The 26,431-nt window shown below is 41.3% G+C and overlaps 1 protein-coding gene across 1 annotated transcript in view; it reads left to right on the top strand.

Moving 5' to 3' along the window:
• Window positions 1-26,219, top strand: part of LOC142935386 (LIM/homeobox protein LMX-1.2-like) — a 50,871-nt gene extending 24,652 nt beyond the window's left edge. Inside the window, exons 3-8 of the mRNA XM_076079740.1 lie at window positions 17,601-17,833; window positions 18,034-18,209; window positions 18,379-18,456; window positions 22,315-22,381; window positions 24,353-24,520; window positions 26,062-26,219. Coding sequence (XP_075935855.1) covers window positions 17,601-17,833; window positions 18,034-18,209; window positions 18,379-18,456; window positions 22,315-22,381; window positions 24,353-24,520; window positions 26,062-26,219 — 880 coding nt within the window. The remainder of the gene's footprint in view (window positions 1-17,600; window positions 17,834-18,033; window positions 18,210-18,378; window positions 18,457-22,314; window positions 22,382-24,352; window positions 24,521-26,061) is intronic.
• The last annotated feature ends 212 nt before the right edge of the window (window positions 26,220-26,431 follow it).

The following is a 26,431-nucleotide window of genomic DNA, read 5'->3' as shown; positions in this document are numbered from 1 at the left end:
TGACTCAGCAATATGGACTGTAAGCTTGTTCTGGACCAATAGACAGTGTCCTCGGGCCCAAATGATGTGTTGCTTAGTTTTATAATTTAGACACACATAGACAGACACACGTTTGACCTTTACACTTAAAATGGAGGCACATGGCACATATATTGTAATGTATATAACATGCAATAACATGTTGAACATAAGGTGGTCCTTATTGCCTCCACCCACTGCAGCCATTAATCCTTTCATACTGTAAATTAATTATTGCATTCATTCATTTGTTATTGGCATGCAGTGTAGAAAGCCACTTTAATGCAACTCGGTGTGCTCGCAAAGTAAAATGACTGTACTTTGCAATGTTGAGGTACTTGTACTTTACTTCAGTATAGGGGTGTGCAATATGACGATATTGTATTGTGAACAATTACGCTTTATTTATACTCGTGCGTGGCACTACGTAGGCCTCCGCAGATGCCGAGTGAGCTACTAGCACGCATGAAGTCGTATATGCTCAGCACGCTGTTGGTCGCAATATTCTCCGAAATGCCAGATGGCATACAAATGGCGAGAAAACAACAAGGGAAAGCAGCAAAACGCCACGATCTGCCTTTACAAAGAGATTGCTAGTATTGTGCTACCGTGCACATTCTATCAGTTGCAGTTCTATGGCTCCAGTGTTTCCCTTGCATACAGTGGCGCACCATTACTGCTAGAGGATTAGCGCTGCTGCTATTTAAAATCAAACCAAACGCAATTCCCTCGCACCGTTTAGCAGTAACGCCTGTTATTGGTCGTTTGAAAGCTGGTGTTTTTCTGTGTGCAGGCCCTAGGCTCTCCACACATGGAGGAGAGACGAAGTGAAGATAACGTTGGTACTGGTTACAAACAGGCTCGGTAGTGTGAGCCACACGCTAACGTGCTTTGTGTTTTTAAGCTGAGCTAGAACAGAGAATATTTGGTTAGAACAGATCCTCATTGTTCTCCGGAAAGTTTGCTGCAAGTGATGTAATGTAGCCCTGGTGCGTTCTATGTGGAGTGAGCACTGCACCAGCCTCCATTTAAATATAAAGCCTTTTAAATGCTACATTGTTTGTCAGCAATCAATCATAGGATACGTAGGAGGCAATTTGGCCATGTGTGCTCTTACTAATTTGGTATGCAGTTAACACATCAGTCATAATTTAGTTTTAATGAAAACTCAAATCCTGGCAATTGCTCCTGGTTTTCTTCACCAGTGTTTGGGAAGAAGGAGATAACAGACAGTAACAGACAGTAACATGGAGTAACAGGGAGTAACACACAGTAACAGGCAGTAACAGGGAGTAACAGACAGTAACAGGGAGTAACAGACAGTAACAGGGAGTAACAGACAGTAACAGGGAGTAACAGACAGTCACAGGGAGTAACAGGGAGTAACGGGGAGTAACAGGGAGTAACAGACAGTAACGGGGAGTAACAGGGAGTAACAGACAGTAACAGGGAGTAGCAGACAGTAGCAGACAGTAACAGACAGTAACAGACAGTAACGGGGAGTAACAGGGAGTAACAGACAGTAACAGGGAGTAACACACAGTAACAGGCAGTAACAGACAGTAACAGGGAGTAACAGACAGTAACAGGGAGTAACAGAGAGTAACAGACAGTAACAGGGAGTAACGGGGAGTAACAGACAGTAACAGGGAGTAGCAGACAGTAACAGGGAGTAACAGGGAGTAACAGGGAGTAACAGGGAGTAACGGGTGACCCAACTTTAAAAGTGATATATATGTGCTCCATGGGGGATCTAATTACTGCCGATGTGAAGAGAGCTTCATGTGAATTAGGAAAAGTAAGAAATATTTGGAAAATGTAAAAAAAAACTTCAAACTAATTTTAAATTGTTAAATTTGATAATCGAATTTGGTGTGGTGTTTTTGTTACCTAAAACTTTATTTTTTTGAAAAGGAAAATAAGTTTAGCTGCACTGTTCAATAACTTGCCAAATAAAAACCAACATGAAAGAAATCAGATCCTGAATCCATGTCTGTGAAGGTATATTTGTGTCTTTATTACGCAAACAAAAAAAAAAGTTTTAAAAGCAAATTTCTCGCACTGCAATCAAAAATCAAGTTTGTAAGTGAAAATATATAAACTGAGAATAATTTATTTGTTAGTTTTGCTTATGAAACTAGAATTTTTGGTTAAAAAAATAAAATCTTTGGTTAAAAAAATAAAATCTTTGGTTAAAAACAAAACAATCTTTGGTTAAAAAAAAATATCTTTGGTTGAAAAAAAAAGCTTTGGTTTTGAAACCAAAAGCTGAGTTGGGTGTAGTGGGTGGGGCATACGCTGCTGAATGTACCAGGAGTTTCTATTGGTCGGTTTGACTTGTCTCTCGGTATCTGCATCATCTAAACACAGACGGGAGGTTACGGTGACATGGAGGTAAGTTGACTGCTCTGTTTTGTCAAAATTATTTTAAATATAGCAGCACTTCACTTTGTTCTCATGTTGTTAGTATCGTGGAGTCTCTTTTTAAGAACGACATGGAGGGCTGCTGTGTTGACATTTAGCCCCACTGTGGGCTAACGTTACACGCACCTGAGGCATCTATGTTAGCTAAGGTTAGCTACACATGTATGACACAATTTAAAAAGAGACTCCACGACACTAACAACATGAGAACAAAGTGTCTGTGTTTAGATGATGCAGATACCGAGAGACAAGTCAAACCGACCAATAGAAACTCCTGGTACATTCAGCAGCATATGCCCCGCCCACTACACCCAACTCAGCTTTTGGTTTCAAAACCAAAGCTTTTGGTTTCAAAACCAAAGCTTTTCGTTTTGAAACCAAAGCTTTTTTTTCAACCAAGGATATTTTTTTTTAACCAAAGATTGTTTTGTTTTTAACCAAAGATTTTATTTTTTTAACCAAAGATTTTATTTTTTTAACCAAAAATTCTAGTTTCAAAAGCAAAACTAACAAATAAATTATTCTCAGTTTATATATTTTCACTTACAAACTTGATTTTTGATTGCAGTGCGAGAAATTTGCTTTTAAAACATTTTTTTTTGTTTGCGTAATAAAGACACAAATATACCTTCATACATGTCGCCCCCCCTTCTACTAATAACATTCAGGGGCCAATATTGTCTTTTTTACTCAACTACATTTATTTGATATGTTTAGTTATTTACTCCTATCACTTCTCAACTAATCTGTAATACTACTTCATTATTTAAGAGAATACATTAAACATTAAAGTGATGTTCACAATTAATGCATCAATAATTATAATCCAATAATATATCTTTTTCTGAAATGGGTTGCATAAACTCAGGTGAGAATAACCCAAAATCCTGCCCTTTGTGTTTAGAATGTAGAGATCATTTTCAAACCAAACAGCCCTGTGATGAATCAGTGTGGGTGTGCTGGTTAAATTGGACACAGGCTTGTCACCACCTTTCAGTCTGCAGCTGGGACATCAGTCCTCTGTGGGTGTGTCTATTATCCTCTTGCACACAAAAGGCCAATGACAGTCGTCAAACAAATAGTTATATTCCAACAGTGATGATAACGTCCATGTCCCTGTAAGCCATCTCTGACATAAAGGCCTTTCAAATGGCCTCGTACAAGAAATCCAAAGACAGTAACCCATGAACATAAACTCTGGCAGGTACATTTCTCATGAAAAACCCTTGTGTAATATTGAAACACGGCCGTGTAGTTTAGTATTTTTATATATTTAGTCACGAGGGATAACTCTACGCTAACAGTGTAAAAGGACCACAAATAATGAAGAGTCATAAAGTCAGCATACTGACTCAGTATTGTCTGTTACTAACCTGGACTCACTCCCGACTCGTCAAATACCGCTGCTAGGTCGGTCGATGCAACACACTGAGGCATCCTTTATTAACGTCTGTATGAGACGCACAGGGCTTTCAACTACCTCCAATGTAAAGCCACTGCATGGGTCAAACAAACACACAACTTTCACCTGTGGGACCGCTGTTCAATGTGTGTGAAACCAAGTCGTTTGCCTGACCAAGTATTTTTATTGGATGAGTAAAACTAAGTAAACCTGTGTCGGAAGTTTATTTTGAAAAAAGATTAGATGCATGTAACAAGCAGAAACTGTACACGGTTTCTGTGAACATAGAGGTTTATTTTGAAAAAACTAGCACACCATGCCTGAGCCGTCCAACACTATATATATATATGGTGTATGTTTTCCACGACCACACAAGTTGTAACGCTGTGCATCACAGAGCTATTCGATCCTTCTCGGGAGTTCACAAATCTATCTAATCTATCTTCAATTTTGTCCATTTGTAGGGATATGGGTTGAGAACCTCTAAACATCAGACATAAGTTTCAAATGCTTCGACTTCGGAATAGACTTGTGAAGATGTCTGATAAGAGACTAATTAAAAACATATTTCATTGTGGCATTTTGCATGGCTTAGGGTTTGAAATCTCATGTTTAATATGAATAATTTGTCATTTATTTTCCAGAACGGGTTACTTTGTGATATTCAGGAGATTAGGACCAAACTGTTCCTCGTGCACAGAGAAAAATGGTCTGTTGATATATGGTGTAAACAAAAGTTACAAAAGAACACATTGTCTCGTAAAGAATAACTATAGTGCAGAACTTTATGTGAAGTACAACTGAAACAAAAGACAAAGATCCCTATGTGCACAGTTACGCTCAGGAACATTACCATTGGCCTCAGAGACCGCCAGGTTTATTTCCACTCTAGAGGACACAATCTGTTTGCTGTGTGAGCTCAGGGAAATGAAGAATGAGGTGCACTTTTTGTTTTACTGTCCTATCTACGAGGACATAAGGAATGTACTCTTTAGTAAAATGACTTCCATTAATGTTGATTTATTTTGGCTGCAAGACTATGAAAAATGAACCTTTTTTGTAGCAGGCATGTTAGAGAAGGCAGAACGTTTTGTTTCAGATCCAGCGGTGAAGTAACATGTCATTTTGTAATTGAATGAAACTTAATGAAATGCGTCTCCACTGCAGCTGTATTTTTGGTGTCTTATAAACCCATGAGGGTTGGGCATGTTATGTACATGACACGGAAATAAAGATATCTATCTATCCATCTATCCATCCATCTATCCATCTGTCCATCTGTCCATCTATCCATCCATCTATCTATCTATACATCTATCTATCTATCTATACATCTATCTATCTATCTATACATCTATCTATCTATACATCTATATACATCTATCTATCTATCTATCTATCCATCCATCCATCCATATGTGTGTTAGACATTTTGTGTCTGTTAAATGCCTGAATCTTCCAAATTCCATGTCCCCAGTTTGACATAATCATTTTAGTAGCTTAGCTTTTTCTGGAGCTTTTAATTGCACCTCATAGTCTTCATCAGTGGAGGTGTTTGCTCATTTTAAACGATCAAAAATAACTGCATATGTTTTCATGTTAATTTCACAAAGCTCTCCCATATCTTCAGCCTGTTTATATAGGATGTATTCCACATGACCATCTCATGACACTTCCCCTTTAGGTTTAGCTTTCAGCATTTTGGTACACGGTTGTGTTCAAGGTTTCATTGACTGGTCAAAGAATCCTGAAATTAACAAATTCTTGAAAGATCAGGCTCATGTACAAAACACACGACACTCTGACAACGCTATGTCTTAGTAACAAACACAAATTGCTTCATTTTGCATTACAGGTATATTTAAAGTGGTTTTATTAATCAAATATTAGTAAGGGTTCATGTGGACTGCATGTGGAGGTGGATGAGTCAAAGCAGTGGTGAGGACCACAGGTGAGAGGTTGGCCACGGGGGAGGAGGGGTTAGCAGCCTGAAGGCAGGGCTATTGAAGGCGCTGTGTGGTGACGGACAGCAGCGTGTCGGGAAACAAATAAATTGTGACAGCCAGCTGGAGCACCAGCCCCACCAGCCAGTGAGCCTGAGGCTTTCATCACTTTAGGAAGCAATAATGAGGAGCAGCCGTGATCAGCCTGGAAATATGACTCCATCATGACCCAAAGCAATGCTTATGGAAGGGATGCAGAGGGGCCAGAAAGCCCGTTGGCCCCAAATGAAACCCACCAGATTGCCATGACAATACTTATTGTTATTATTGTACAGTATGTCCTCCCACACCACATGCAACCATTATTATCCCCTTTGTGAAATGTAATGTTTCATAACTGAGGAGATACAGGCAAATCTAGATTTTGGTTGTCCTTCTCCGGGTCCTGAGGAGATCTGAAAGCCTTATCTGGGCATCAGGTGGTCAGAGATGACAGATACATCAAATGACAAAAGACATACACATATCATATTAGTCTTCATTTCGTCAGCTATATCTAGATTTATGTCAGCCCTGAGAAAAAAAGTGAGTTTTCAGCCTGGTCTCATTTTCCGTTTTTTTTTAATAACTTTCTCTTAAGTAGCTCCGCTCCACCAGCACAAAGTATGTTGCCATGGCAACACATCGCCTGTTGACTTAAAATTATGTTAGGTACAGGCATCCGCCTGTTTGGGATGTGTTGGTTAGCGAATATCGAAGCCTCCACCCCCCATGGAAATCAATTCTAGTAGAAGCAATGTCGGACTGAAGATGGAAACAGAGTGTTGAAAATTCTGTCTGATATCAGGCATGAGTTTCTGTGTTTACTGCTGAGGAGGGCACTCCATTTATGATTTGTCCTGGTCCATTGACGGAAGGTGCTGGATTCATGTTGCCGTGGCATATTGTTAAGTGACGGGAGGGACAGGCTGATGGAGCCTCAACGATCTCCCGATCATTTGTCTTATCAACAACTCCATTTGACTGCATATGACCTATTTAACTGAGGAGGAGTGACATTATAGTTGAGTATGCCAGTTATGGCCTCCTGAAACTAAAGCAAACTTTCAAGATACAATCCACCTCACTGATTTTAGTCTAAAAGAGCTAGTACTGAAAATTCACCCAAAACTTACAGTTGTTAACCTGACCTGCCGGATGGCTTGTTACACAGAACCTTCTGGGAAGCTGTCATTGAAAACTGTTTGGAAAAGGGCAGGCATTTTCAAAAGATACTTGTCAAGGGATTGGATGAACCATCTGTCAATCAAACTCTTACAGAAGCCAGTCAGGAGAAGAGCGAAACTGTTATATACTGAATAACTGATGCTATTGCAGCATCTAAGCTAACCTCTTTGGTTCTAAGCCCCCCCCCCCACCCAGGCCAGGACTGCTGCCAGACATACTTTCAAATTCATGCATGATTCTTGCGTGACCTCTGGTTTATCGACTTTGAGAGCTGTAAATCATTTGGGTAGTAACCGTGTGAGATATTGCACAGCATTAGATCCCGTCAGTCCCCTCCTTCAGGCTGATGACACGGACATTGCAGCATCTGCCGCTCTGCCTCTTGGTGAGCAATGGCCTTTGAGTTGTGTTTTACAGCACTCTCCAATGTCGTAATCTCAGATTGTCTTGAGGCAATATTCGTTCTGGATTGCATTCAATTTGTCGTCGGCGCATTTGTCCGTACTACATGAATTGCATTTTTTCTCAGAAAAATCAAACTAAGTTGAATAAATTAGCAAAACAATGTGGAAGTCAAATCGACAGACAAGGTTTCAATGGTGATGATAAAGGGGATTAAAAGACAATTCTAATTTGTTACAACGGTTCGAAATAAACCATCTATGACCACCGGGGCACACACAGAGTAGTGAAAATTAACTCTGCACCAGGAATTTCAGCAGGCTGTTTTCTATTAATGACAATGCTTGTGCCTGTGACCTTTTATAAGGACTCGGTCCCCACGTTACAAATTGGTCCCCTTGGCAAGCGTGATATGTCAGGTGATGGACCCCACCAGGATAGAAAAACAAAACACAGAGAGAGAGAGAGGTAAGAAATCAACCACATAGAGATGAACAAAACTAATGCAGCTGCATGTTAAAGCAGGATTCTCTCCTCTCCTCTCCTCTCCTCTCCTCTCCTGACCTCCCTTCTCCTCTCCTCCCTCCCTTTCATTCTCTTCCCTTCCCTTTCCCTCTCCTCTCCTCCCTTTCATTCTCTTCCCTTCCCTTTTCCTCTCCTCTCCTCCCTTTCATTCTCTTCCCTTCCCTTTCACTCTCCTCTCATCCCTTTCATTCTCTTCCCTTCCCTTTTCCTCTCCTCTCCTCCCTTTCATTCTCTTCCCTTTTCCTCTCCTCTCCTCCCTTTCATTCTCTTCCCTTCCCTTTTCCTCTCCTCTCCTCCCTTTCATTCTCTTCCCTTCCCTTTTCCTCTCCTCTGCTCCCTTTCATTCTCTTCCCTTTTCCTCTCCTCTCCTCCCTTTCCTTCTCCTCTCCTCCCTTTCCTTATCCTCTCCTTTCTTGTCTTCTCTTCTCTCATGTGGTTTGCTTCAAGGGCTTTTTCTTCATTTTGTGGTGAAACGTCTAGACAGTATGCTGGGTTCCCATCAGTACAGACCCACGCACACACTTGCTGTCAGTAAGTTACAGAATTGTGTTTTGGGTGGTGCCACTATTGTTATTGTTCGGCCCGTTGTCATGAGAACTACACTCAGAGAGTATGTCTCTGTGTATCTGCCTCAATCTCTGTCCTGCTGCTCTGTTCGTTTTGCTCTCTGAGGGACAGTCAGTTATTCAGTCACATATTCCATCCTACCCTTATCGGATAAGATGGAATAGCTTTGCCCTAGTGTTGCACTGGAAGCTGGGTGACCCATTTCACAACACATTCTCACTGCCATCTCGTCAAATACCGACGCTTGGTCACTGGCCCGAAGCGTCAAACTATGACGCTCAGGGTTCCCCTGTAGTGGCAGTTTTGGACGTGTCAGGGACGGCGTGTCCGTTTCTGCTCATTTACATAGTGTCTTTTTAAAATAAAATTCCAATGTAGGTTTACTTCTGCAAAAAAAGTACTTGGTTAGGTATAGGAAAAGATTGTGGTTTTGGTTCAAATAATTATAATAATATTAACAATACCGTGTTACGTAACTGGTGTTAAGTAGCCAATGTAACGAAACTGCAGTAAATAAGTCAACGTTCACTTGGTTTCACACAGGACACGAACAGCGGTCTCCTGGGTTTTTGTTTGAGCCATTCCCCCTCCCTTATCTCCCTTATCTCCCGCCCTATGCAGACCTTCCCGCTTTTTATACTACATCAGTTGCTCTGAGCGTCTTACACTAACATGAATGGGTTTATATTAGAGTCAGCTGCAAGCCTGATAACCGGCAAACATTGGTATCAGACGCTTAAGGGCACCGACCAAGCGTCGGTATTTGATGAGTTGGGAGTGAAACCGGGTTGCATTTAAATCTATAAACCACCTGATTCACAACTGTCCACTGTTGGGATTTTACAACTGTATGTCAGGGTCATCCAATTTGCATTTTTCTTTTGTTTCACTGTCACCAATTGGACCGGAGGATCTCGTAAGGACCTCTTGGCTATAGACTCACCCTCCTCCCCTCTCTTTGACTCTCTCTGTGTGGTACTTGGCATCACATTTTGTGCTTCGCTGCCAAGAGAAGGCAATCGCAACTTCAGCTCCCCCTCCTCTCTCTCTCTCCGTTCTCTTTACAACACAGCTCTGCTGTATCGTTGGAATAGACAATCACCTCCAGCTGCTGTTTAAACATGGACCGTGTACCTGATTGATACTACAGTTGAATGTGATAACGTGCACAGTGCATTGGGCACTCTGCTTAGTCTTGCACTGCAGTCTTAATGCAGGATACAAAACGTCCTCGGAAATGTACTGTACATAAGTATGCACAAACATACACGTATATAACAAGCATGGAAACATCAATTCCCTTAGGCCTTGATGTATAAGATTGTGAGGATCCACCCGTCTCACACGGTGTCCACCACCACTCTATCACAGCCAAGATTTAATATCACATAACCTGCCAACAGCTGTCATGGCAACCTGCTTTTTCCCACAATGCAATTTTCCCACTGTCCCTGAGCTCTGATGTATAAAGTCTCCTTTCTCTCTATTTGTGTCTTAAGTCGCCTGTATATTAGAGAGTATCGGTCTCGAATGAGCAGTTGGATTCTGAGTTTGACGTCATGTCTTTGGGCTTGTGTATTAAAGGTTTGCCTCACAGGGTTGTCGAATGTGTGTTGCAAACTCTGGTTATTGATTTGTTTGTTAATGAAATGTCATAAATCAATTCTAGGTTATTATTAAGCTCATCCCAACCTTTAAACCAAGGTACCAGGGGTGAAGGCAGCCTGATAATCCATCAGAATTGACATGTAATTTTACTTCATTATGGCCTTTACAAATTTGGGGTGGTTTTTAGGTGCGATTCATTTGCACGTCAATATATTTTTTCTAACTGGTACTCGTGTCAATTTCTTTTGCAGCAAGGTCGATTTTTCAGATAAAGGCAAAAACCAATCACATTGAGACTCGACTGAGATTTATTCTCAACTGTACTGCGAAGATAGAAAGAACAAGCCCAATCATTTTTGTTTCCCAAACAGAGCAAGACAGATTACATCAATTATGAATTTGCTTTCCTCTTAGCAATAGAATCATCTGTTTTCTTTCAGGCTTGCAGGCGAGTATACATACTCAAGTCTCTTGGCGTGTAGATGAGCAAAATCCTACACCACCAACTTTGAGTCCGGACTCCAAGTGTGTTTATTTTCTTTAATTCGGGATGGCCCGCCCCGACAGCCTCTCCTGTGCCATGGTGATCTTTCGGGGCTTAAAGTGAGAGACGCTGACGTTGCGTCAACAGGTTGCGGTCTCAAGTACCAGTGTTTGCGTTTAAACAACTGAGAAAAACTGTAACTGAAATCTTATTGCTCCAATAAGATATATATGATATTCCAGACAACCGTGTTCTTCCAGCTTTGTGGCAACAATTTGTGTTTGTCCCTTTCCTGTTTCAATATGACAATTCTCCCATTGACGAAGCCAGGTCTATAAAGAAATGCTTTTCACAGTCGGCTGTGGAAGAACTTGACTGAACCCTGTCCAGAACCTTTAGGGTGAACTGGACTCAGCCATCATCAGTGTTGGACCTCGCTATTGCTCCTGTGGTTGAATGGGAGAAAATCTCTGCAGCCAGATTGCAACATGGTGGAAGCCCATGGTGTCATAATCACATCTTCAACTATCACATATTGCAGGAATGTGAGGATTTGGCATATTTTGTTTGGGTGTCCATATAGTTTTGACCATGTGGATGTACGTGCAAGGTTAAACTTGTTTTATTTTCTAATAACATAACTCACCTTCACTTCCTTCTTTTTCCAACACCACCACCTCTGATACACTCCCTCAGTGCAAAGTAAACCTCCAGAAGGTGAATAAATGAGTGCATCTGATTGATTGCTGAGATCATTTCCCTGCTAACAAACATGTTGAAGTGAGTCCCCAGAGAATCCCGAGGCCTTACTCTGACTTCTTGAGCTTTGACTGAGCAAACAGCACATCCCCACTCTCTGAATCCGGCTTTTATTTCCCCCTGCCTCCTTCACAATCATCTTTTGATTACGCCTACTAATTAAACCTCCAACAAGCTGCCACCCGAAGCCGCCACCCAGCCTCCTCCTTTAGGTCACCCAGGTCCCTGAGGAGAGAGAGCAAACAAGAGAACAGTGAAGGAACACACACAGTCTGTTTTTTTTCTGCTTCATCCTTTCTCCACTCCTCTTATCCTCTTTAATCCCGTACCTCTTTATGCTTGTTAAGCCGCTGGAGCAGTGTGGAAGCATAGGGCACAGGGCCAGGGGGTCAAGGAGGCTCCTCCAAAGAGGCGGTCCCGAGCAGTGGTGGTCCAGGTCCTCATGGAAATCAACCGCTGAGGACTTTTCATGAATCCCCTGTTGGAACAAACGTTCGCTCACATTGAAAGCTGCACCAAACAGGGCTTTGGAATAGACACAACTAAAAGTCTAGAGCCTCGGTGGAAGCTGTTTGTTTAAGTTTAAAGCCTCGCTAGCTGCTCCTTCAAGCTGCAAGGTTCCGTAGGCCCCACATGTGTTGCACAGAACCAACAGCAGAATGCTAATGTTACTGTCATTATTAATAATATGTTTGTCAAGGGTCAAAGGTCATGGGATTGTTCAAATCAAAAGGTTCACCCTCTTGGGAGCATACAGTGCTCTGTATATTTCATGAAAATCAGCCCGCCATGCATACTCTCCCAGAGTAACCGTTTTCAGCAGTTAGTATGCTTATCTTCCAAATACTTCAACTTTGGCTGAAAACAAAGCTCCCAGCAGAGCTCTAAGCACAATACAGAAGGAGTGTATTTTTACTGGTAAGGCTAGGAAGAGCAAAACCATCAACTCTGACATTCATTTCAACACTGTCATATTATGGAGTATAATGATGACAACAGCCTGTGAGAATTTAAAGCCAGTCAGCAAAAAATATATCAAAAAATATATTTCATTAATACATTTCATAACAGCCTTGTCTGTTTAACGTTGTGAAACAATGGGTTAGGTATATGCAACAAAACTACCTGGTTATGGTTAGCAAGAAGATCAGCGAAGTAGCATAGCAACGTAACGTAACAATCGTAGATAAATAACAAAAGTCCTGAGCAGACTTTGTTACGTAACGTCTTGTAACAACCGTAAAGTCAACATTTACTTTTGTTTTCACACGAGACACGAACAGCGGCCTCCTGGGTGAAAGTCTTGTTTTTTGAAAATTTAATTAAAACTAGATATAATACATAACAGATTGACATTGTACGGTTATTTTCTTTTCCAGATCATAAAGCATTTGAGTGTTCTGTATTCCCATGTGTCAGCCATGTGTTGTTGAGTTATTCTGTACCAGAGCTATTTGCATCATTATGAAAACCATGCAGCTGACCAACACATTGCCTGCGAAGGGTTCCCTTTTGCTTATCTTACCAACCACAGTGTTGGAGTGATTACAGCTAATGATTGCACAACTTAAATGTGTGTTTAAAAGAAGAACATGAACCCATAAAAACTGTTGAACTGGTTTGAAAATAGTGACAAATCTCTACTGAAGCTCACATTTAGTAGTTCACTTCCCTTCAGCAGTTTTGTTATTTAAATTAAAACGGCTCATTTAAATTTGATACTTTTTTGTCAGTGTAGAGAACTTTTTTAAAGAACAACACTTCATTTTATGGATACATAATTTCAAATGTATGTTGAGTCTGTTAGGGCAGGTACATATGGTAGTGACATTTTAAAAAAATTATTAAATTATAAAATAGCTATAATTTTGTGATTCTGTTTAGGCCAGCAGAGAAGGCTTTGCTAGCCCTGGCGGCCCACCACTGCTGAAATATGTGCCTGTAGTTTAAATGTAAAGGAGGGTGTTGGACAGCAGGGAGAAAGAGCTGCTGAATAGAGGAGGGGAGTCCCACTCAGAGAGGAGGAGGAGGAGTGCAGCTGTCCAAACACTGAGCCCCTCTGTACCTGCCTTTAAGCTACCTCCTCCCATCCCTCTACCCTGTCCTCCTTTAAACCTGTTCCCAGATCACACAACCACCACTTACACCAGTGAACCACACTATTATTATTTCCAAACTTACCTAAAGTAAAGAGCATCAGATTTGATCAATTAAAGTGTTTTCCTTTTTTAATAGCAGCCACTGCCAAAATACATTTAGATTTATTGATAAGACATTTGATGGTCTTTAATTTTTAAACTTTAACAGATAGCTATTGCTATCTGTTAAAGACATGCTAAACACATGTAAATATGGATGTTTAAATGTGTGCCTATTACACATCCAAAAGACAAAGAGTGGGGCTGGGGCAATTCACCGACATAATCAACGTCATCAACTACTAAAATATATTCATTTGAATAATGTGAAATACTGATCAGATAAGGTTTTGATATTTATTTTTTGTTAAATGAATTGTTATATTAACTGGGAGTTTAAAAAATAATCTTTAGAATAATCAATATATTAATCGTTTGAGTGGTGTTTGTTTCCAACTGATGAATGTGACTAATATTCACTCTCTTTTAGCGCTGTTTTTTGTCTCCACCAACTCATAAGAGAAATATCTGTCTCAAAGTGAGTCACTCTAAAGCTTCATAGAGCTGAGGGGAACTGCAGTTATTAGATAACTCTCTGTGGGTTCGACGCAATGAGGAACAGCTCTCACTAAACCTCTGTGATTTGATATATTGTTAATATAAAACTGTTAATTGGTGAAGCTTTAAGTACAGCTATGTCTGCCACTGTAAAACAAACTTGATAAGGACAAAATAGGAATACCCTAAAAAACAATCTAATAATATACACATGAATGATACTTTCAAATAACAGAAGCCAGCATCCCAACCCAGTCTAAACAAAACCATACAAACCTTTGTGAGGCTTTAGTTGCCATATTGTAGCAAAATAAATTAAATACTGTTGACAGTGAGTGTTTTGTACAATATACATTCATTACAAATATTTTATATTTGCAATAACAGTTAACAGTTTAAAGATCCATTAGTGAACATTTAGTCTTTATATAATTTACATACGCTAATTACTTAAAAACTTAATCTTTAGAAGAAAGTGGTTGGTTGGTTGGTTAGTTGGTCTGTCAGCTCGGTCTAGGGAAAATATGACTACTGGCCACATTGCCATTGACCTTGAGGGAATAAATTAATTTTTAAGAAGAAGATGAATCTGAAATGTTTTGTAACCTGATGCTTTGCCTAGTGCCATAAATGTTCCTTTGGTCAACTACATATTTATTCATACAGATCTGGCTTTTAGTCAGTTTGTTACAGTCAGAACAATTTACCAACATCCAATCCAGGGCAAGGAGGTACGGAAAAGAAAGGATCTCTTCCCTTCATAGAGTGTCCCTCCACCTCAACACACACACACACGCACACACACACACACCCCTCATCGTTAACTCTTCCAAAAAGCCCCCCCCCCCCCCCCTTTCTTATTCGTCTTTTGTTCCCTGGCTATCTTTTCTCTCTCCTTGGCTTCTCCACTCTCTCTTCCCGCTCTCTCTGGAAAGTTTCTCACTTTCTCTCTGACCTGTCAGGATGAACAATGTGTCTATAGAGAGGATAAGGACCTCTCCTTCCGGAGTCCCCCATGGGGCATTATTTCAGAAATAATGTCTAAGGTAGACAACCATGAGCGCCAAATCATTTCTTGATCATAATAAATTAATTCTTTGCTTGCTAGCCAGCTCGGTGACTTGGCTCTGTTCCAGCATAGTAGCTCAGAGCATATCTGTTGCCCCCACAGAGCTCTCAACATGGCAACTGCTGAGCTGTCGTCTCACAGCTAAAGTGCTAACAGAGCTAACAGTGAAAACAACAGCAACGTTACTTAGCCAACAGTGTTAACTTTAGTGGTAACCAGAGGGTGAGACTACACTTCCGCAATGAGCGCATGAGCTCAGTGCAGAGCGGCAGCCTTGAGGTAGTGGGACACGTGCATGTTAGTGCACGTGCTTGAAACAGCTGGCTTCAGATTTTTCTGCCAATTCATTTTTCTCACTTGTTGTGTTTTTTCCCGCTCAGTTCTTATCTCAGGACAAGCGTACCTGGAAATTCTTAACCAAGAGTCACGGTTTTCAATGAGTTTCTCAAATAAACTGAGTAAAACAACAGATTACAATGTGTGATAAATGTTGGTTTAACTGTGTGGTGAAAGATGATATTACACTACTAATCATGGAAGTGAAGTCAGATGAAGTTAGCAACTTGATTAGTAACTTCATGCCACTGTGACTGATCAGGACTCTGGGGAAGAAAAAGTAAAGGGAAGCACCTGTGTCCTCACACCAATGAAACCAGAGAAAGTTAGCAACCCTTTTCAGACTTCGTTCATTCTATGCATACATAATAAACCAGTCCTCTCAGCCTCTCTGTCCCACTATAACCAGTCCTCTCAGCCCCTCTATCCAACTATAACCAGTCCTCTCAGCCCCTCTATCCAACTATAACCAGTCCTCTCAGCCTCTCTATCCAACTATAACTAGTCCTCTCAGCCCCTCTGTCCCATTATAACCAGTCCTCTCAGCCCCTCTATCCAACTATAACCAGTCCACTCAGCCTGTCTGTTCCACTATAACCAGTCCTCTCAGCCCCTCTGTCCCATTATAACCAGTCCTCTCAGCCCCTCTATCCAACTATAACCAGTCCACTCAGCCTGTCTGTTCCACTATAACCAGTCCTCTCAGCCCCTCTATCCAACTATAACCAGTCCTCTCAGCCTCTCTGTCCAACTATAACCAGTCCTCTCAACCCCTCTATCCCAGTATAACCAGTCCTCTCAGCCCCTCTATCCAACTATAACCAGTCCTCTCAGCCTCTCTGTCCAACTATAACCAGTCCTCTCAACCCCTCTATCCCAGTATAACCAGTCCTCTCAGCCCCTCTGTCCAACTATAACCAGTCCTCTTAGCCCCTCTATCCAACTATAACCAGTCCACTCAGCCTCTCTATCCAACTATAACCAGTCCTCTCAGCCTCTCTGTCCCACTATAACCAGTCCTCTTAGCCTCTCTGTCCCACTATAACCAGTCCTCTCAACCCCTCTATCCCAGTATAACCAGTCCTCTCAGCCCCTCTGTCCAACTATAACCAGTCCTCTTAGCCCCTCTATCCAACTATAACCAGTCCACTCAGCCTCTCTATCCAACTATAACCAGTCCTCTCAGCCTCTCTGTCCCACTATAACCAGTCCTCTTAGCCCCTCTATCCAACTATAACCAGTCCACTCAGCCTCTCTATCCAACTATAACCAGTCCTCTCAGCCCCTCTGTCCAACTATAACCAGTCCTCTTAGCCCCTCTATCCAACTATAACCAGTCCACTCAGCCTCTCTATCCAACTATAACCAGTCCACTCAGCCTCTCTATCCAACTATAACCAGTCCTCTCAGCCTCTCTGTTCTACTATAACCAGTCCTCTCAGCCCCTCTATCCAACTATAACCAGTCCACTCAGCCTCTCTATCCAACTATAACCAGTCCTCTCAGCCTCTCTGTCCCACTATAACCAGTCCTCTTAGCCTCTCTGTCCCACTATAACCAGTCCTCTTAGCCTCTCTGTCCCACTATAACCAGTCCTCTCAGCCCCTCTATCCAACTATAACCAGTCCTCTCAGCCCCTCTGTCCCACTATAACTTATCCACTCAGTCTCTCTGTCCCACTATAACCAGTCCACTCAGCCTCTCTATCCAACTATAACCAGTCCTCTCAGCCCCTCTATCCAACTATAACCAGTCCTCTCAGCCTCTCTGTCCCACTATCACTTGTCCACTCAGTCTCTCAGCCCCACTATAACCAGTCCACTCAGCCTCTCTCTTCCATTAAATGAGTCATTAACTAAGGTATATGTAATCTTTTTTTTAATTATGTCAAGGTGCAATAATGCCAACTATAACTACGACCCCACCCCCAATCTCACACAGGTCATCAGGACTTTTTCATGTGAATTTAGTTTGGACAGTAAATGTAACTAGCTACTTCCTCCCCTGCACCCTAGTATATAAATGATGCGATTAGTGACAGTGGGCCTCAAGTCCAGTGCAAATTATATAATGTGGTTATTGAACACCCCCCCATACAGTATTCATTGTTAAAACTCTTCTCTCTCCTGTGTGTCCTCAGGTTGTTTGCCACCAAATGTAGCGGCTGTCTTGAGAAGATAGCACCCACAGAGTTCGTAATGCGAGCTCTGGAGAGTGTTTACCATCTCAGCTGCTTCTGTTGCTGCGTCTGTGATCGCCAGCTGTGCAGAGGAGACGAGTTTGTTCTGAAAGAAGGTCAGCTGCTTTGCAAGAGTGACTTTGAGAGGGAGAGGGACCTGCTCAGCACAGTCAGTCCAGACAACTCGGACTCAGGTAACACTGGGGATACCATCGTAGGCTATACGAACACAGTGGCTTTGAAAACGCATCCAATGAAGGACTTAATGTAGTCATTTTGATATCGACGATCGGTCCTCATTAGCATCATTACAGAGAAGACACAAAACTGCACTGAAGTCAAATCTGCAGTAAAATTAAGTCGAAGAATTGTGTTTATTTCTGTCCGGTGACAGATAAAAGTGAGGATGAGGATCTGGATGTGAAGTCAAAGAAGTGCCCTGCCGCAGGGAAGGGCAGCAATGACAGCAAAGACCCTCGCCGGCCCAAACGACCACGCACCATCCTCAACACCGTGCAGAGGAGAGAGTTCAAGGCCTCCTTTGATGTGTCCTCCAAACCCTGCCGAAAGGTGTTTAAAATAATGTTATATTTGATGTTCTTTTTTTGGCAGAAAGAAAAAAATTTATGAAAATAATTCCGGTCTGATATTTGGGAAATATGCAATAACATTATGATGCACACATATGATGTTATTGTGTAAAAGTTGCTGATGAGTGTTGCTGTGCTGTGACTTGCAGGTGAGGGAGACCCTGGCTGCAGAGACAGGACTCACTGTACGGGTGGTCCAGGTCTGGTTTCAGAACCAGAGAGCAAAGGTCAGTAAACCCAAAATATTCTATCTTTCAAATCACTGAATACGACTGCTTGGTTAGTGACTTATATGCTAATTTTGGGATGTGTCAGGAACAGTCTCCACTCATAGTGTCTTTTCCAAATAAACTTTCAACGTATAGGTTAACTTAGTTTTAAGGTTAACTTGGTTAGGTTTATCAAAAAAATATGGTGGTTTGGGTTAAAAAAAGTATGTTTCTTATTTAAATTTGTTAAGTATCTGGCGTTAGTTAAGTATGGAGCTCAGGTAAAATGAGTATAAGCCGGCTAGGTTTCACACAGGACACATACAGTCTCCTGGGTGAAAGTCCTGTGTTTGTCTCTGTCTGTCACATGATTCAACACATCTTGGTGGTCCCTCAAGAGTCCCCCACATCGCTTCCCTTGACCTTAAAAGCACTGTTTGTTGTCAAGTCCACCAAGTGTAACAAGATACGATCACAATGCTGGCAGAATTGATGTCATTATCCAGATCTGGATCGCGTGTGAAAATGAGGTCTTACTGTCCTTTTTTGCCAAAAGTGCTTAATTGTCTAAACCAGTTCTACATCAGTTAAGCTCCAGGGGATCGAGAATTTATAATCTACTATTTGCTTGGCTTGGTGGCATTTGGGAGAATAAGCTTGTCAAAGTCCGAATATCCAATAGGCCTTCTACTGAAGTCAGTTTTCAGTCTATAAGCAAGTCACATAGTCTACAAAATGTGAAATGCTGGATACAGATTGGTTATGTTGTAATAGTCACTGTTCTACCACTTCTCCTCTTCTGACAAAAATATACATCAATCAATCAGATGCAGTGGAATCTGTTTTCAGCAGGGAAAAAATGCTCAGTACACAGACATAAATCTCCACTACCTATGCCACCACTTGGCTCCTTTATACAGCCTTCTCCATCTTCTGTCAGCTGAAAATACACATAGCCCCTGTTCTGCTCACAGACAAAGCTGCTTGACAGTATACAAAATACTTTTTCTTTCCTTACTATCATTAAATTCCATGTGCAGCGCCAAAGCAACAGTGAATGTGTCTCCTAACAAGTGTTGTGTGTTTATCTCAGCCCGATATATCTTATTACTCTGTGCCACAGAGCTCTTACCTTGCATGGCAGCTGGATTCATGCAATGCCACGACATCAAACAAAAATCAATCACGTCAGGCTTCAATTAATGCATTTGTGTCTGGACTAAGCAGTGTCCTGTGAGAAGCTACTGGCTTGGTTTCGGTGTGTGTGACAACACGAAAAGGCAACTGTTTTTTCAAAACAACAATGGCGGCTCCTAAAAAGGTTAGTGTAGATGCTTCATTGGCATCCGTTGTACTGGAACTGGGACGGCTGTAGACACTAACTGTATCTAGCAAGCCACATGTCGGCTGGTTTGCTGCAGCTGTATGACCCCACATGAACAGATTTTATAACCATTTATAAAAAGTCTGACTTCATGCTTTGTTAGGTCCAGCCGCAAGGTGACTCGCAAATAACTTTGAAAATGCTTGTTTTCTGAATGGAGATTGGATCTATTAGTGCTTGGCTACGCTACCACTGTACCTGCTCCATCAACACTCAAAATAACGTCATCCAGGCATAGATACAACGTTACTCTTTATGCCATAGATAGTCTATTCATACACAGACATGTATACACATAGTTCCGTCCGGTCTCTGTACAAATATGAGTTAACACAGATCTATGAGTGCCCATCAGTACCCACAGACTGCTTTTTTTCTCCACCATTTCTGTTTCAAGCGATTCCAGCGATTATGCGAATGACGTGAATTTCGGGCATTTGCGACGCGTCATTCTGGTGTAAATTTGTGTCTATTTGCATCTTTGCATTGTCTTTGTATGTAATCCCAGCTCACTACTCCTAATGCTTAGGATGGGTTAAATGCAATGTACCTGTATGTATATGACGATTCTAATAAAGTTTACAAGAGTATTTCTTCATTGAAAGAAGACCAAAGAACAGCACTGATGGCTTTTCGCTCTCTTCTCGACTGGCTTTGGCAAGAGTTTGATTGACAGATGGTTGATCCAATCACCTGCCAAGTATTTTTTTTAAGTGCCTGCCCTTTTCCATACTGTTTCCAATGACTGGCTTCTCAGATGGTTCTGTGTAACAACAACAACAACCATCTGGCGCGTCAGGTTAGTAGAGCACCATTGTTGTTTAAAACACATCAGTGGGCCACACTGTTGCACTGGGTGACATGTTGCTTCATTACCATGAACACACACACTGTAGTTTATTTTGACTCAGTCCAACACACACCGTCCTGCTGCCACAAACACTCACTAGAGCACCAAATGTGGATTGATCCGCCATTGAAAAAAGTCCCCTGTTTGAGTGACGTTTTATAAAAACTGCAGTGACCAACTGCAACTGCAAGAAAGTACTGAGAAAATATTTAAACTGTATGTTTGTGAGTATGTTTTAAAGATTTACATCTTCAGTGTGAACCAATGGGCTTAGCAACAGGGTAGTGAAGTCAAGTGTTGAGAGATGGACTCACACAATTTGCTAACAATAATTCAATGTACTATATTGTATTATCTTTCTCTGTATTTTAACCCCACTTGGTCTTTTATGAGGAAAGAGTTAGATACAGCCTTATTTTTGCAAACAGTCAGTGACACAGTGATAGCCGTGACTTCATCATAAACTGTTACTGAACATTTAGAAAATATCTTTACATAACAAATGACATATTTCTAAAATGATGTGTGAAAACTGGTCAAGTGTCTCAATAAGACAATTTAGTATACGTCCTGATTTGATCCATTTCTATATTATGATAAATTTTCCATCCGATCGTCACAGCAATGATCAATCAGAACTTCCACTACATAATAATTAGTGTCCACATGGTACTTAGGTATGTCCCCTTACTTGAACTATATGTACATTTATAGGCTGATTGACTTGTCCTTTTGTCCTATAGCGCGCTGCTGGAATGAGCCCTAAAGCCCAGAAATGAGTTTCCTCGTCTCAAAGTCAATGTTTTTGATTGTTTTTTGGTTAGATGCCTGGAATAAGGTTTGTGGCTGAAACAAGCTGAGGAGATTTAATGTTTTGTTCTATGTCATAAAAAACGTGTAATATCACACCCTTGAATTTTTAAATTCACGTTTGTTTGCCACAGAGCTCATTTTCTGCAATAATCCATAACCCAATGGAAGAATCCAGTTGGCTCTTTTGTTGAGCGAAACAGTGATATGCTTCCAAGTTGGCCTACAACTGTACTTCCTCCCTGCAACACTATTGATGAAGATGTTTTGTCTCTTTATTTATTCGATTTTCCATAACTATATATTTCTTGTAATAGTAAAATGAATACCGGCCCATCGGTCCATTCCTTCGAAGCCTCAATTTACAATTGTCTTCTTTAGATTACAGTCATTGAGATGTAAAGTTGTCATGTTATGTTTCTTGTGGTTTCAAATATATATATATATATATATATATATATATATATATATATATATATATATATATATATATATATATATATATATATATATATATAAATAAATATTCATCACTGCCTGCTAATCCTAAACACCCTAATATTCAAAGCATTCAAAGGTCGGAAAACATGTTGTTTTTTAAGTGGTCTCAGGTGTGGTTTGACCACCTGACGGACTCCCACATCACACCTCTTTATTTGTTTTTGTTTATACTGTACATATTATTTGTTACACACCTCAAACTTTTGTAGGTCACTTGATATTTTAAATACATAATTCAGTGAAGGTTAACAAGAGAGCTCCGTGTCAATGTCTCCTAAATAAATGCCTGTCGGCCACATACCAAGCTTTTTTACTGTTCATGTATTTACAGATGAAGAAGTTAGCCCGCAGACAACAGCAACAGCAGGAGCAACACAACAGCCAAAGGCTCGGCCAAGGTGAGGAATTATCTGTGTGTTTATATACTGTACTGTTTAACTGCTTTCTCAGAAAAAGCACCATTGATGTCCATCTGCATGATTTAATCTGTCCATTATAATTGTAATGACAGTGATTACTGAGAGCTAGGTAATTCATGAATTATTTGGAGAAACAGCTTGAAATATTGCATTTATTAGCGGAGCAATAAACAGAGTGGAGTCACTTAGCAAACACTTCCAGTTTTGCAGGCTTTAGAATGAGTCCCATACTCTGAAGCCAGAGTGACATCTCTGCTGGTAAATATGAGCTTTTCCAGACAGTGGAGCTGTAAAGTGTGGGCCACAGCCATGATTCTCGCTGCAGCATAGCTCCTCATAGCTAAGGGCTTATTGCCACTGTGGTCTCACCGCGTATATGAGCAGACAGTTTAGATAAGTGTCTCAGTGCTTTGGCAAGCACTGCCTCTATCTGTTCAGGGACTTCCAGCGTGTCAATATTGGCATAGCAGCAGGGTTTATTATAGTGGAAACTGCTGTTGTTAACCAAATGAGCTAAGCAAACTAGCAAACGGGGGGTTGTTTGACATTGATGTTAGGATGAGATGAAGCCTCTCGGATGACTGGTGAGATATCTTCAAGATCAAACAGCCAGTCAGTTTAGACAATGCGTTTACAGTATACGCTCTTATAAGAAAGCCATTTGTTGTGCAGCATTCATATTCTGTAGAGAAAACATGGATGTAGTGTCTGTGTTCACAACTGTAGGGATGTTTGGTGCTCAATGCTCCAGAGCAAGAGAAGCATGTCTTTTTTACTGCTTACGGAATATATGGAATTGCTACAATGCATCCGTGGCTGCTTGTAGTAACTTACTTAAATGGTTGGCGTAGATAATAAACATGTATTCATATATATTCAAGATATAAGTAAAATGTAAGGCTTTTATGAGGACACCGACATGTTCTGTTTTTCAACAGCTGCCGTCACTATGAGCAACCACAATACATCCGGTTGATAGTCACAAGTTAACCCGGTTTGCAGAGACTTGTACGTGTTCTGTTTGTTTACTTGTGGTCATTAGGTTGCCCTAGTTAGAGCAACTAACGTTATATTTCACAATAACACAATTAGTTGATTGAATTAATTTATTCTGTTGGACTACCGCAGCCCCTAGACCATGTCTTAGCCCACTAATGTTAGCTAGCTTAGCTAGCAATTTAAAGTTTGTCACTTCTGTTGGAGCAGCTGAGCTCCGCACGGGTTCTCCCCGAAACATCTTAGACGTTGTTAAAAGTATCATTACATAGAAAGCACCGGTAAACGTTGAAAATTGTACACTTCTAAGGACGTGTATTGTAGGGAGACACCAAGCTTGCTTCTTCGGCCGAGCACATCTGGTACCTACACAGGTGTTTCCCTGGAATTGTGTATAGCCTGGGAAAACCAAGATAGTGATCTCAATCCAGATATGAGACACTTGAAATGGCAAGTGTAAATGGGAGCTGTTTCAGGTTTAACAAGCAGGCAGACTACAATTGTGAGGGTTTTACTGAACACACAGCAGCTATCTTAGCCTCAGTGAATGCTGTAGGCGCACCCATTGGAAATCCAGCAACACGTACGTGAATAAGGACAAGAGAATACGACAACTGTGGAATAACTGGGGGTTGTGTTTCTCGTCTCATGGAGGAGCTATTATGTCCCAGACTAGTCTGTCCACATAACGCAGAGAGACCAAACTGATAACAACCCTCCATCTTTCTTTCAGTAAGACAGCAAACAAGCCAACCCCCAAATGTGAAAGTGGGATCAGTAACTGTAATGTAATCATCAATACTAATCAAATCACTGTAACTTTACTGCTCAAAACCGTGAGTTGGACGTGAGATGCCCTCACAGGTATAGGAAGACAATGTGCGCATGTGCTATGTGACCACTACATCTGAGAGTTGTAACCCTGCTCACACTTGTTGCCACTGACTGTTACAGAGGTGATATCAGGTTGTATGGAGGGCCTGCTCAGCTCCTACTCAGGGCATCTACCTCCAAACCAGCAGCAGCAGCTGGTGACCATGGAGCACGGCAGCTACCACACTGACCCCTTCCAGCAGGGCCTCACGCCACCACAGATGCCGGGTGACCATATGAACCCCTACGGTGAGCACCACACTCTATAATGGCTGGACCCGTGGTCCTTTTTTTTTACATGTTCTCTGTAATCTCCTTGTTTCCTTTGATGTTAATATGATGTGGAGACTTTTGTCCATAATGGTCTCCAACTGGAGACCTATCCAAAGTGTTTCTCTACCTGCCCCCCAATGCATGCTGGGATAGGCTGCAGCCCTCAACTACAGTAGAGGATTATAGCACTGTATTCTTATTTCACATCTCTGCAATACCCAATGTGAAACCTGTCGATTCAAGATATTATCAAGTTGCATTATGGGAAGTATAGAATCCTGTTTTTTGTGGACCTTGGCATTTAATCTGCACTGGTTTTGGGTTTATAAATCAAAAATGATAGCTGATCATTTAAAAAAACCGTACCATCTGGTTTGAACCACATAACAAACTGTTAAGTACCATCATGTTTCACGGCTTGACTTTTAGTGATTTGCTTTCGAGGATTATCAAATTAGGATTTTGTACGTCTGGAACACAACTCTAAAGATGTGCTTTCATGTTCCAATGGTGACATTTTAATTATTTTTTTCAAATTTTTTAATGAATGAACTGATCTTATGAAGCAGGTAGCTCAAATCAAGCAATCTGATTGATTCATATCAGTGATATAATACCCACAACAGCTATGATGTCTAATTCCTTTGCACTTTCAGTGTCATTCCGCGTCTGAAAAAAATCAAAAAGTAGACTAATGTGTTGCTTAGCGACAGGGTCAGGGGAGGATCGCAGAACATGTCACAAGTTAGCCGCTAAAGCCCGCTACAAAATGGAAACATGTAAGGCTCTATGGAGGCGTTGATTGAGCACCGCCCGTCTCCAGAAAAAAAAAACACCTGTTAATCGACATGCAGCGCCACATAAAGAGGAGGTTCCACGATGTTGCCCAGAATATACAAGAAAGAAAGAAGAAAGAAGAAACATTCCTTTAGTAGTCCCACAGTGGGGAAATTATTCTCTGCATTTGACCCATCCCTGTATATACAGTATATATATATGCTAACTGCAAGTGTTCGCTCCATAGCAACTGCCTCGTGAGTGCAGGCAGCCAACCCAGGAAGGCCCATTCTATTGTGAACATTATTATTTATTAATAAAAGACTATTCAACTTGGAATGTGTCTATAACTTTCGTGTGGCCGTACTTGATGATCGTTTTATATAAAAGCAATAGCTTGCTTAAAGAAGTAGCATGGAAGCAGCCCGACAGAGAGCTATCTCCAACCCCAACACTCATTGTTTGTGCTTTTATGGAATTTACTGTGTGGTTGAGTCTCACTGTCGTCAAATACATTGCCACAAAGATGCAGCGGGGAGCCTTTTATATGGCAGTAATACAATGTGTCAGGTCTGTCAGCTTGCTGCGTACAGCTCTTCTGTCCCCCCAGTGGCCAATAAAATTAATGAATGCAGCTTTAAGTAGAGATATCTGTGTTTAAGTGGACTTCTTAAAGCTACTGCCCACTCACAGCCGTTGTGTTTGACTTCACTGTTTCTTCTCTGCTTCTTTCTTCACAGGCACCGACATCATCTTCCATGACATGGACAGTGACACCTCTCTGACAAGTCTAAAAGACTGCTTCATGGCCACTCCAGACGCAGGCTCCTCGCAGGCCCGGGCGGGGAACCCCATCGACCGCTTGTACTCCATGCAGAGCTCCTACTTTGCCTCTTGAGAACCCAACCCACCACACCGTAATCCCAGGCCATGAACAGGTGAAGACACAAGACACATGTCCTGTATGACATGAATCAGTAAGGAGGGAAATGTGATTGCAAGACGGAATCCACCAATTTTACCTGACCGATCTCCACCAGCCAAAGGAAAAAGGAAAACTTGAAACTAAAACTTCACCTGCCAGTGGGCCTCCATTCTGCTTTTCGACTG

Source organism: Anarhichas minor, unplaced genomic scaffold, assembly GCF_050575085.1.
Source record: "Anarhichas minor isolate MPS153535 unplaced genomic scaffold, ASM5057508v1 ptg000073l, whole genome shotgun sequence".
NCBI classification, from domain to species: domain Eukaryota; kingdom Metazoa; phylum Chordata; class Actinopteri; order Perciformes; family Anarhichadidae; genus Anarhichas; species Anarhichas minor.
The sequence above is the reverse complement of the archived record's forward strand: the minus strand, read 5'-3'. Positions and strand labels throughout refer to the sequence as shown.